The sequence below is a fragment of the Olea europaea genome, unplaced genomic scaffold (genome assembly GCF_002742605.1).
Source record: "Olea europaea var. sylvestris unplaced genomic scaffold, O_europaea_v1 scaffold1579, whole genome shotgun sequence".
Classification (NCBI taxonomy): Eukaryota; Viridiplantae; Streptophyta; class Magnoliopsida; order Lamiales; family Oleaceae; genus Olea; species Olea europaea.
Genome location: NW_019233406.1, coordinates 151,347 through 165,189, shown reverse-complemented (window position 1 = coordinate 165,189; position 13,843 = coordinate 151,347). Strand labels below are relative to the sequence as shown.

At 36.6% G+C, this 13,843-nt stretch overlaps 1 protein-coding gene across 1 annotated transcript in view; it reads left to right on the top strand.

The window, feature by feature from the left end:
• The window catches only part of LOC111376935 (alpha-mannosidase-like), a 42,154-nt gene extending 28,618 nt beyond the window's left edge, over positions 1 to 13,536 (top strand). The window contains exons 19-29 of the mRNA XM_022999952.1: positions 178 to 249; positions 631 to 678; positions 783 to 902; positions 1,982 to 2,047; positions 10,506 to 10,618; positions 10,736 to 10,820; positions 11,680 to 11,790; positions 11,876 to 11,971; positions 12,048 to 12,095; positions 12,348 to 12,416; positions 13,015 to 13,536. Coding sequence (XP_022855720.1) covers positions 178 to 249; positions 631 to 678; positions 783 to 902; positions 1,982 to 2,047; positions 10,506 to 10,618; positions 10,736 to 10,820; positions 11,680 to 11,790; positions 11,876 to 11,971; positions 12,048 to 12,095; positions 12,348 to 12,416; positions 13,015 to 13,203 — 1,017 coding nt within the window. The 3' untranslated portion in view covers positions 13,204 to 13,536. The remainder of the gene's footprint in view (positions 1 to 177; positions 250 to 630; positions 679 to 782; positions 903 to 1,981; positions 2,048 to 10,505; positions 10,619 to 10,735; positions 10,821 to 11,679; positions 11,791 to 11,875; positions 11,972 to 12,047; positions 12,096 to 12,347; positions 12,417 to 13,014) is intronic.
• Positions 13,537 to 13,843: the final 307 nt, after the last annotated feature.

The following is a 13,843-nucleotide window of genomic DNA, read 5'->3' as shown; positions in this document are numbered from 1 at the left end:
TCCAGCTAGGAATAGGTGTTTCTTTAACTGTATAGGTGGTCCAAGTAATTCTTAACATTCCAGAGCACTGGATCATTATTCTATACTTTGTGTCCATTAATTGGAAATTAAGCTGGCATGTCATACTTTGCTTATTTATTACTCTCAGGTTATTGATATTCGGTATGCTGATTGCAGGTTCCTTTGAAGGTCATAAGGGGACCACTTGTTCATGAGGTTCACCAGCAATTCAATTCATGGGTTTACCAGGTTGTCGATTTTATTAATTATGAGTCTAATCTCTCAACATCTTACAACAAAAAGTTGCATGCAACTTTCGTCCAGCTGGTTTTACTTTTGAATAATGTTCGTTTGGAAAATCTCATAACTAAACAGGAAATATCTCACAAGAAATTGTCCAATTGCAAATATATCACCAATATACACTAAACTTCAGTATAATTTCACTTTTCTATATATACCTTATTGTGTTTTATTCTCTCATTTTAATTAATTTTTTTTTTTTTTTTTTTACTGGGCGGAGAAAGTTCTTGTGCATATGGGCTATGGCATGTAAAATTACATCTATCTTCATTGTTTTACACAATCATTGTGTCACTTATCAGGATGTACTCATGCATAAACTTTCAGATTATTAGAGTTTACCGAGATAAAGATCATGCTGAAGTTGAGTTCACTGTAAGTCAGTCTTGTTCACCTTACCTTTCCCATTATTTTCCCACTTTCACCTGACAACTGTTTTCCCCTTTTCTGTAAGTTCTAATACGTAGTTATTATTTAAGATTGGTCCAATTCCTATGGATGATAGTGTTGGGAAAGAAGTTATTACAAGAATGACAGCTAATATGGCCACAGATTCAGTGTTCTACACTGATTCCAATGGGAGGGACTTCCTCAAAAGGGTAAGTCTTTCAATATTCTTCTCTTTCATCTGTAGATCAAGCAAATATGAAGGCGTTGTCTTTTAAGAAATTGTACTTTTCTTTTCTATCTTAGTTTGTCCTTTGATTAGCAAACACGTTACATGTACATATTTTTTCCCCGTTTTACACCTGTATATTTTACACTTTGTTGAAATGGTCCACAAATTAACTTTCCAAGCATTCGAGATGAATATTAAGGTTGTATACTTGCTGCCAATATAAGATACCGCATCGTACGAGTTTGGACCCCTTTGACTTGATCGAAGAAGCCTACCTGAAGGAATTTAGACACGTTAGCTTGGAACCTCGGACCAGTATCCAATAATCGGATGTCGGAGTCAAATTATGGGAGACATCATACGGAAACATCATTTTGACACGATAGATGAAGTACTCCACCTTGACGGTAGCATCACCGTGACCAACCAATCAAGAAGGTGACATGATACTTAGTGTACTGGCCGAATGCCTAGTTGTCATAATGAGACCCCCCTCAGTCGACCTTTCAATCAATCGGATTCCATTAAACGGGCGGTTGCACAAATTCCTAGTTCGGAACATTGTAATTTGAGTCATGGTAGCTTTTTTCAGTCCACCGCCTGTATAAAGGGATGAGGGGTAGAAAAGAGGGGACCCCAGACTCATATTTTCTGTGTACAATTGCAAAGATCTAGCATTAAAATCCTTCCATTTGGTTCAAATTCAAAAAGTTGATCAAAGAGCGCCATGCCATTTTTTGACATCAACTTGAATTATAGTCTTATATTTTCAAGAATTGCCTTCTATAATTAGCTGGCCATGTTTTTCTGGAAATTTTTGACTTGAGGAGAATGATTTTCTCTATTTCATGCATTTTGCTTCAACATTAAGAGTATCTAAACTGTTGTAATAGAAAAAAATAACACACGCAGTTTTATGGGCATGCGCCAATAATGAAATATTATCTTATAGTCACCTTGTCGCTCTGTTACTTAGTTTTTCCTTCTCTTTCTGAAGAGATAATCTCCATTTTTCTTTCTTCTCCACCTATTTGACTTCATTACCCTGTGGCTTTTCAGGTTCGGGATTATAGACCAGGGTGGCCCCTCACAGTTACTCAACCTGTGGCAGGAAACTACTATCCAGTAATTGTCCTGACTCAGTTTCTTAATTATGAATTGCATATTTAACTTGAAGCAACTTAGAATTCATGTAATGTGAGTGGACTTTCTAGCCAGTTGCGCTAATTGTCAAACTGACAAGACATGTATCTTATCATAAAAATTTGGACTTCTCACTGTAAGCCTGATCTTGCACTGACAGAGGATTCTATTAGCTCATACTAGGTTTAGTTTTTGTGTCCCTAAAGACTCATGAGACATGGGAGGGTGAGATCTATACTAGAAGTTTTAAAGTCTCTGGTGAATTAGAAGTATTGATTAAATCCCTTTTAGGTTTCGAATCTATATCTCTCGAATTATTAATAATATGACAATTTGAGAGAATAAAAAGAAATTACAGAATTGAAATAACATTTTTTTGAGGTCAAATAATAGGTCTAATGTCAAAATTTTTATTCGTGCATATATTTCAGCATGTCTTCATGTTTGACTAACTCAATTTTGACGCGACATGATCATCAGCCATGTTGCGACGTTGTCTTTTTTCTAGGTAATTAAAATAAATTATTGCTTAGTTCACGTTTCTCTGCTTTGTTATGCATCTCAATTTGATAGTCCAAAAGCTTTAGTGCGGTAGAGGTTGCCAATGTTCCTATTTCATAATGGTGTTTCCAAGTAATTAAAGTTAGAGATCTTTCAAACAAAGTTGCTAGTTTGAGAATTCTCTCTCCCCGATGAATTCCTCATCCTAATATCCAAATCCAAAACCCAATCCTATAACAAGAAAACCATCACCCAATCACCTTCGATCCCTGTAGACACCAACAACGACAATACCGCGTCGTACAGCAAACCTTAAATCACCGGCTTCACGCCACATATACAACCAAACACTTAGGCAGCAACCCTAGGTGGAAACTCTAGCATCGTCTTTCGAACCGATGACTCGACTGAAGATGAGACCATTTGGGATGGAGTAGCGACGCTAGGCGACGGTAAAACTGGTGGATGGAAAAGAAACATAGACGGAGAGATGGACCGATCTGGAATCCAAACCTAAATTCTGCAAGATCCGGCACCACTCAGCGCCTGATCGACGGGATGTGTAAGCGATTTTGAGGCAAGGTACATTGAGGCAAGGAGCCAACTCCCAAGCACGTGTCAACCATAAACCGACACCGAAAAATTAGGAAATTCTTCAGACTAATTCTGGATCACCCACGATGCCTATCTTACCATCAGATATGCTATTTACACACAACTAGGGAAGAAAGTTAGCGGATACATACAATATGATATTCAATCATCATTTTTAAGTGGAGACGAAGGAGTTTGCAATTTTTATTAACAATTTCAATACTATTAGAATGACAAAGTGGGGCTCGAACATATCGAACGCAATCTGTATAGAAAGGTTCGACTGACTTTGGATGGTGAAATATGGTAGACAATTTGAGGGTGACTAATAGGTTGGAGGATTTTGTCTCTAAGTTCAATGAGTCATCAAGAGCTTTTTTGGCACAACATTGTGTGAATAGTCGTGGTAGGTACTTGACGATAGCAAAGCATGGGGATAGGCGTTGGAAGGGAGTGGTAATGGTGCCGAAAGGTACGAATTTATAAGGATAGGCATCAATCTTGTGTTTCAAGTAGTAATTGATTCATTTGTTGCTGAAAATAAGGCCAGACGTTGAATGGTGAATGAAAGAAGCTGATAAGGAATGACTTATGTCGAAGTCATGGCAAACTTATAGGCCACGCAGAATGCTAATTGAAGGGTGCTAATGTGAAAGGAAAAGGTAGTTACTGTAAGTGAAAATGAAAGTAATTGTCTGATGCCTAATCCTAAGGAATCACATGCAGAAGGTTCATATGACGGTTTATTGAATAGTGCTAAAATAAGGGCTCATGTTGAGACATTGAAAGGTGAGGTGGAAGAACTATTTAGGCTAGTGGGATGTGGGTCTGTAGCGGAGTCCAAGATGCTTTACTATTATAAGTATGGGGTTGGGTGTGGATGAAGGAAGCTTGGCTCCTGGGGAGTTATCATCGAAAGTGGCCCTTACTAAAGATAAGGAGAATAATGACTCGAGGATTGAAATAGCTCGAGAGGTGGGACCTTAGTCTAACAAAAGGAAAGCCGAATATGGTGAATCTGGAGTCAGAGACACTAGGTATGATGGAGACGATACCACCGATTGATGGATTATTATTAGTTGAGCAAGAAACGGTACATGCATTGATAGAGGGATTAGTTTCGACAGTACTGAAATAGCACGAGGCAATATGTTTAAGAACCATGGTTGGGAACACAGATAATAGAATACACTAAGCCCCTAAAAGAAAAAGAAATTAGAGACTGACTAAACTCTGGTGTTGTGAATAGATGATACCAAGAAAGGAAGAACACACAATGATATCGAGCAGGTGGAGGAAGTAGAGGGATATCCATATGATCCTTAGGAGTATCTTCATATAGAAGAAAAAACGAAGTGAATGCGATGGAAGTTGGACCCTCACCTTCAAATTGGGTCCTTCAAAAAATTTAGGATCTTAGTAACTTGATTGGTGTGTCATGCGATGGATATGAAAGTAGACTTTTGCACTTATTAGAGGAACTAGAGGCCAATAGGGACAAGAGATGAGTATACAAGGCTGTAAATTAAGAAGAAAAGATAACCGCGAACTTAAACGGCTCGAATGGTCAGTAAATTATGATGCTAATGATGACGAGTCAAAGAAAAGATTGCTTGGGAGGGATGATATAGAGTTAAGATGATTCTAAAAATAATTAGCTGAAATGTGAGAGAGCTTAATGAAGAGGGAAAATGTTAGGTAACCGAAATCTACTAAGGGGATGGAGGGCAGACCTAGTTTGCTTACGAGAAACTAAGTTGGATTTCGTCTCAAGGGCTATTGTGAGCAATTTATGAGGGATAGCATGTCCGGTATCAATATATCAATTTCTGATTAGTGGAGAGTGGAAGGAGAAGTATCCAGAGGTTACTTAGAGAAAGATCGAGGAAGGTGTACTCTAACCACTTCCCTGTTTTGCTGGCTGGGAATGTGAGATGTAGTGGAAGAAGACCTTTTAAGTTTGAGAAGATGTGACTAAAAGTAAAAAGGCTTTAGGGAGCAAGTGCGAGATTGGTGAGCATCTTACGATTTCAGGGGGGGTTTCCCAATTATTTGTTAGATCAAAAATTGAAAGCCATAATGAAGGATATAAAGAGGTGGGATGGAAATGTGGTGGGTGATGTTAACTGGCGTAAAAACCAATGCATCTTAGATATAGAAGAGTTGGATAGGAGGGAGGAAAGTCGAGGAATGGTAGCGAATGAGAGGGAGAGACGTGGAGAATTAAGCGAAAAGTTGGAGAGGTTGTAGAGATGGAGGAAATAGCTTGGCACCAGAAATCTAGGGTCAAAAGGTTGAAGGAGGGTGATAAATGTACCGAGATTTTTCATATAACTGCTAATTCTAATAAGCATAACAATTCTACCACTATGTTGGAGGTTGATAGAGTTACTTATGAGGACCCACAAGATATTGAAACCCAAATGGTGAATTTCTATTAAAACCTGTATCGAGAGCTGTTTGACTGGAGGCCTAAGTTGGAGGGGTTAGAATTTTCTACTATTATTGAAGAGGATGCCAGTTGGTTAGAGAGACCACTTAGAAGGATGAGATTAGAGAGACGGTATTTAGCATGAATGACGATAAAACCCCAGGGCTGGATGGATTCTCATTCTCATTTTATAGGACTTGTTGAGAAGTGGTACGATCGGAAATTGTAGCTGTCTTTACTTATTCTTTCAATGGCGCAGGTTCTTGAGATATTTAATGCTACATTCATTGTGTTGATTAAAAAAAATGAGAGCATCGGATATTAAAGACTTTCGTCCTATCAGCTTAGTAAGTGGGGTGTACAAGATTATTGCAAAGGTGCTTGCTAATAGATTAAAGGAGGTGTTGGGGAAAGTGGTATCTAAATTTCAAAATGCTTTTATCAAATGGCGTCGGATATTGGATTCCGTACTTATTATAGCAAATGAATATATTGACTCGAGATTGCGTATAAGGATTCTAGGGATATTATGTAAACTTGACATACAGAAAGGCTATGATCACGTGAACTAGGGATTCCTTTTGTATATGATCAGCCGATGTGGCATCGGGGATAAGTAGTGCCGTTGGATTCAGTTTTGTATCTCTACGGTCTCCTTTCTAGTTTTGGTAAACGTCACTCCTGAGAGTTATTTTCGGAGTGGTAGAGGTTTAAGGTAAGGGGATCTGTTGCCCCATTGCTATTTGTTATTGTTATTGAGGCTTTTAATAGGATGCTTGCGAAGGCTATGGAAAAAAGTCTGTTGAGAGGCTTTATGATTAACCAATTGTAGGTATTCCATTTGCTATTTGCAGACGACTATTGATCTTCGTGATGTAGAGGCTGAGCAATTCAGGAACTTGTATCGTCTACTTCTATGCTTTGAAGCTGTATCTGGACTGAAAATAAATTTGGAAAAATCTGAAGCTATCACATTGGGGGATGTCGATAATGTGGAGGAGTTGGCGACCATATTAGGTTATAGGATTGTGCAACTGCCTATGTCATATATTGACCTCCCTTTAGGAGCACGATTTAAAATATACACATTTGGAACAATATTGTGGAAAGGGTGGAGATGAGGTTAGTGGGTCAGAAGCATATGTACCTCCCAAAGGGAGGTCGTCTTACCATCATTAAATCCACTCTATTGAATCTTCCCACTTACTTCTTGTCATTGTTTCCTATTCCCATCTTAGGGGCAAAAAGATTAGAGAGAATTCAAAGGAAGTTTCTATGAGGAGGTTTAGGGGAGGATATGAAACTTCACTTGGTTAATAAGGGTGTAGTGTCTTTTCCCATAAAAATGGGGGGCCTCAGATTGAGGAATCTTGTATTGTTTAATAAGGCCTTATTGGGTAAGTGGTTGTGGTGATTCGTCATGGAGAGGGAAAGCTTTTGGAGAGAAGATAAAGGTACATGAACAACCATTTGATCCCCATCAAAATCTGCATTAAATGCCTTACATATGCGTCTATGTTTTTGCTTTACGAATATGTTATTTTTTGGGCATTTTTACTAACGACTAGATCGTATTGACTTGGAAAATGGAAAGATTTGTACAAGTTATACGTCCCTGCTCGACAAGGAGGTGTTGCAGTCAAGCTCCATTCTGCCTTTATACTCGAGGGCCAATCTCCGTCGTACCATACCCAAAATCGGGTTAAGTTATACTTGTTCAAGTTGATTTCGTTGTAATACAATCAGCTAAGCCTTAGAGAGAATTTCGGGATAAATTGACGTATGTTGTAGGAAATGGCAATACCATCAGATTTTGGGAAGATTGCTGGTGTGGCGATCGACCGTTAAGAGTGGAGTTTCCTTCACTGTATCGTAATAATATGATGACATCTACTATGGTGAATGAAGTCTTACATATGCATAATGGGAATCTTAGTTGGAACATTACTTTTAGGATGTGTCTACAGGACTGAGAATTGGATGATTATGTGGTACTTTTGACCTCTTTGTATGACGTGAACGTCAAGTTAGAAGAGGGTGATTGTAGCAGGTGGAGGTTTGCACGGGATGACATTTTCTCAGTGGGCTCTTATTTTAGATCCTTATTGGAACCTGTGGAGAGCTCATTCCCCTCGAATATGGTATCAAGTGGCATTTTTACTATGGACAATTGTGAGAGGACATGTGTTAATGGTGGATAACCTCTGATTAAGGGATTTTTATGTTATGGAATGGTGTTATATGTGTAGGAGGAATGGGAGACAATTAACCACTTGTTCCTTCATTGTGACGGTGCTCGTTCTCTGTAGAACAATATTTTGGCTTCTCAACACATGGATTGAGTGTTTCCGTGGCGTATGGAGGATGTATTGAAAGCATGGAGGAGGAGATTTCATAATAAGGATAGCAAGCTTGTTTGAGACCTTATCCTAGTATGTATTGTCTTGTGTTTGTGGAGGGAGAGAAATAGTCATTGTTTTGATGATCATCCACAAACAATAGAGCATATTAAAGAACTGTTTTATTTCATACTGTATACTTGGTTTAATGCTGCGGCTAATAGTCGTATAGATAAGTTGTCCAATTTTATATGTCGTTTCTATTTTGTATAAATTGATAATACACTTTCTGTGCATTATCCATGATTAATAAAATATTTGATTACCTATAAAAAAAAGTAATTAAAGTTAGAATCTTATGCATTTAAGCTTCTTCCTCGTCAAAAGGCATTGCATCATCTCTAACAGTGTATGGAAAACATCATGTGCCCACATGCATTCCCTATCACGTGTGTACATGAATCATATGAAATATTCAGGATTTGTTTCAATATTCTGGCATATTAATTAATTTGAGGTATGTTGTTTCAGCCCTTAAACACAGGAGCTCGGCTCGTGCTCGTCACGAGTTGAGCTCGAGCGCAAGGGAGGAGCTCAGCTCGGCTCGGCCCACGAGCTCAAATTTTTGTTTTTGAAAATTTTCAAATTTTTCTTCACATTTTTTACGAGATTTCGTGGGCTTGTGAACTTTTGGCAAGCTCGACCCACGAGCTGCTCGCGACCTTGACGAAGGGTCAGATCGTTGATTCCCATCCCTGCTCTACTTGTAGCCGACGAGCCGCTCGACTCGTTTGACATCCCTACCCCCTCCCCCTAAACAAAGAACAAGCTGCAAAGATTTAAGAAGTAGGGAAAAAAAAGAAGCTTTCCAGTTGCTGCTTACTGTCCTTTTCTTGTTTTGGTCGAAGGGTAAAGTTGGTGATGGGTTTAAAATGTAGTGGTGGGTTGGTGGATTTTTTTTTGGATTGGTTCATAGGTGTTGGGCAAAGGAATAAATTGAGCTCTGGAACCAAATGGACGTAGAATACTATGGTGAAGGGTAGAAGTTATAATAAAATATCACTTTTCACTCAAATAAACAAACTTTCATAAATCTCACAACATATATTTCATACAATAGAGTTATTTTCTTTCAACAACTCTCTTATACAAACCTTACAATTTCACTTTTACCCAATAGTTTAAAATACATGTCAATACACCTATTTATAGGAAAAAACTAAGAAGTGTTCAAGATGATCAAGAAACTCCTTTTAACCTCCTTTGATAGAAGAAGTATTCAAAATGAATGCTGGGTTTTTGATACCCAATAAATCCCGGACTATGATGTTAATGTGGGTTAATATTATTTCATAGGCATAGGCCGATGAATGAAATAAGTCCAACAACCAAGTCCATGAGCTACACCCGACCCAATTGTATTCCTTCTGAATGGCTTGAATCTTGGCCTGTTTACTCCTTTAATGGTCCAACTTAAAGCCTAAACCTAGAGTATATATATGGATATAACCCTAGCTTCTTTCTTGTGATGTTTTGTGAGATTTTGTGGGAGAAAAAGGAGAATCCCGGCTGCCCTCTTGGTGAGTGAAAAAACATCCCCTAGAAATGTCCAAAACACCTGTTTACTTTGTGTAATTGGTGGTTCCTTCATAGTATACCTTTGTGGTGTCTTCTCCTAGCCTTTGTGGCCACAAATCATCATCTTTTCTTGTCCTACGTGGGTAAGATTGAATAGCAACCGAGGTGAATTATATTGGTTATGGTTTGGAGCCGATTGGATTGGTTGTTGGTAGAGAAAGGTACGTTAAACTGAGCCTGAAAAATCACCGTTTGAAAATCCTTTTGAGAGAGCTTCCGCAACAATGAACAAGCGACTTCCATCTCCATTAGAAGAAGAATTCAAAACAATTAGATAACTTCCACTTCCTTTAGAGAAGAAGAGTTCAAGATGATTAAGCAACTCTTTAATAGCTATCGACCAATCGCGAGCTTTTCCTTAATCATGTAATATTCTTCTATCTAATAAAATATTTTTGCTTAATCAAGTAGAATTTTGACTAAGTCATATATTCATCTTCAATCTTCTTTAGTTTCTTGATGATTTTGAACTTCTTGGTTTTTCTAGAATTTCATTGGTCAAGTTTACACTACTTTCAACATATGGAACAATTATAGGAGAAGGAGAAATAGAAAAGAAGAAGAGAAAGGAAAGGAAAGGAGAATTAGATGGACGGAAGGGAGAGAAGAAGAGAAAACTAAGGAGAGAGAACCAATTTTATTTATTTATTTATTTTTTTGTTCAAATTTGTTCGAAATGACATCGTATAAGACCATTGGGTATCAAAGATACTATTCTAAGTAGGAAATATCTAACAAAAGCTATTTAATCAAAACATTAATTATATATATATATATATATATATATATAACAACATCTCTTCTAATAATCCATCATCATGAAAATATTTTGACACATCAAAAAAAAAAAAAAAAACTTGGTGGCATTTTGCAAGTTGGTTAGCTTTGTCTGCTTTCATTTCTATTTTGATTAAAAAGATTTCGTCCTTTCAATTAGATCAATCTTGGAATTTACATAAAGGATAAGAAATCTGAGTTCTCTGTTCTGGTTGATCGAGCAACTGGGGGAGGCAGCGTTAATGATGGAAAAATTGAATTGATGCTTCATAGGTATGCCAAACACATTCAACTTGTTTCCTTATTTGATCAATTTGTTATACATCTCTGCTGTTCTGATAATTCCTTTATGCAATTATGTTTACCAATATCAATTATTTATTTATTCAGGTGTATTCTAAATGATGATTCTAGAGGAGTAGGTGAACCACTTGATGAATCAGTATGTGCGGATAATACATGTGAAGGATTAACGGTATGAAATTGAGTGCAAAGAGTAGTTGAAAAATGTCTTCCTAGTGGAGAATTTAAATTGCTGGTCCAAAATAATAAGATTGCTGCTTCCCTGGTAGCATCAAGCATATTTTCCAAAACTATTAAAGGATAAAACTAATGACCAATGGGGTGTCAGTGGAATAAAAGGAAAGAATATAAAGTATCAATATTTATATTTAGTAAGTTACATTTAATGAATAAAGTAATTGATAGTTATCATATTTAGTTTTAATTTTGGTTCTATATAATGAAAGAATCTATCATATCGAGGGACATTGAGTTTTATTGAGTATTATTCAATATATTTGACACAAAAAATAAAAAGTAAAAATTGTAACTTAAATCAAAACTAAATATGATATACAACCAAAATGATAGGTTCTCTCATTATATAGAATCAAAATCAAAACTAAATATGATAACTATCAGTTACGATATTTATTAATTGTAACCTACTAAATATAAATATTGATACTTTATATTTTTAAAAATATTGATACTTTATATTTTTTCCTTATATTCTAGTGACATAGGGAACTCAAAAGTATAAGTGCATCAACAAGCATGTTGTTGATTAGAGGACTTCCACTTAGACTAAGTCCTTGTTTGATCCATATTATTTTTAAAATACATTTTTCTCTCTTTCTTTTTTCAAACACACATTTTTCAATAAAATAATATTACACAAACATATTTTTATTTTTTAACCACGCATTATTCATCAATTTAATATTCCAAAATGCATTCTTACAATAAAATGGGGCTCAAACAGGCTTTAATCGTTGTTTGACTAGAACGCTTCTTTGACATGCAATTCTTTTTTTCCGTCTCTTTGTCAGATTCGAGGAAACTATTATATGAGCATCAATAAGCTTGGTACCGGTTCCCGTTGGCGCCGGACAACTGGTCAAGAAATTTATTCACCCCTGCTTTTGGCCTTTTTGCATAAGGTAAGTTCAGGTCTTATTTACAAAAGGATCAAGTATTAAATCCTGTTTAGGCTGTTTTGTCATAATCTAGCACTTCTTGCTGCAGAACACTGAAAACTGGACATCTTCTTATTTGTCTACGGCCACATCGATGGCTGCAAATTATAGTTTGCCTCTCAATGTTGCATTAATTACATTACAGGTGATTGCTCATTTTTCCCATCCAGTCTTGTGCACGATTTCTCCCCTCTGATCTCTTCCTGACATTTGTTTTTCAGGAATTAGATGATGGACATGTGCTCCTCCGTTTGGGACATATATACGAGGTGAAGTCCATCTTTCTTGTGCTCCCACTAGGTCTGTAGTCAGACCAAGTTACTAAAAGGAAATGGAGGCTACTACAAATTTTAGGAGGTTATATCGTCACAAAAGAAAAGAGATATTTGAAGCATTGCTGTCTGAATATTAAACTACATAAAAAACTGTGATACTATAATATATTATCTTGACTATAATTTTCAAAAGTAATCTTCTTTGACATACTGTTATATGACTTATTCATGCTAAAAATGCTGCAGGCTGGTGAAGATACTAAGTACTCATCGCTTGCGAAAGTTGAACTGAAGAAGTTGTTTGCCAGAAAAACGGTATGCATGCTCTACAAATATTACAATATCTTTCATAAGGACATTTCACTCGATGATAAGTTCCATATTTTCTCTTTAGATCTTTTTTTTCCCTTTCTTGCTCAGCCTATTTTGATCATGGACAAAGATGTTGAAACACTTGGCATTTTGCACACCAAGTACTTTACAATCCACAAGTAGTAATAAATACTAATCAATTCCAGAGCGACACGGGATATAAATATGAGTTATGCGAGTGTACAACATGCATGACAGTCACCCCACATGAGGGGCCCCCACAAGAATATACATTCAGAATAACCCTATAAATATATAGGAGTAACGTAAGATTCAAACCACTATTTGCAGATATGTCTAAAAGCTTATCATGTAAATTCCTTGTTATACAATTGTTCTGTCCATTTTCACTTAAAGCATGCACAGCATGCTATACTGGATAATCAATGGACAATATCTTTTTCGTCAGTAATGTCGAATACGTACACTCCACTGAATGGCACAATGAAAAGGATTAGAAACTGTTGTTATAGTTCATGTTTGGAAATAAACCATAGAAATTTTATGCTGGCCTTTTATAGAATTTGTTGCTATAATTCAGATAAAGGAGCTCAAGGAAACAAGCTTATCAACAAACCAAGACAAGTATTCGATGAAGAAGACGACCTGGAAAATCGAAGGTGAAACCAGCACCCAGACCAATCCAATTATAGGTGGTCCCATAGACATGTCAACTCTTATCGTTGAGCTTGGTCCAATGGAGATCAGGACTTTCCTCTTGAGATTTTAAAAGGGCTAACCCTCTAAACAATGGGGTCTAATAATCAGTAAGATTTACAGCCTTTTTTAGGCCTTTGAAGAATATGATTCGCTCAATGGACATTTCCGTTTATGCTGCATCAACATTTGTGGATAAGATGCTTAAAATACAAAGAGGATATATTTATGTTACCAAGTAGATTGGATGTACTCCCCAATTTTATAACATTCTGTGTTATTTCTGGCTTTTGATACATGCTACCATTATAGAATACGAGCATGAGATGAAGATATAACTGTGATAGTTTTTGTGTTGTTGTAGTGATGAGATAGGATGATTGAGAATGTTTTGTATGGAATAATTTTAGAGGTAAAAAATAGTTGGCTTTTTATTGAAAGTTAATAGTTTGGAAGATTTTGGTAGAAAGTAATTTGGTGGACAAAGTGGGTAGGAGAAAGGAATTTTATTAGAATGATGATAGCTTACAATAGCTTGAGCTTTGTCTACCTTCTTTTTTCTTACTAACAAATGAGAGATCATGCCCTATTTATAGACTCTTATCATATCTTCTAGAGAATTCTACAAGTGTCTACAACCTATACAAGGTTTTTTGGTGTCCAAGTTACTCTAGTCGAATCTAGACAATTCTAATTTTTTTATTATACTTGCT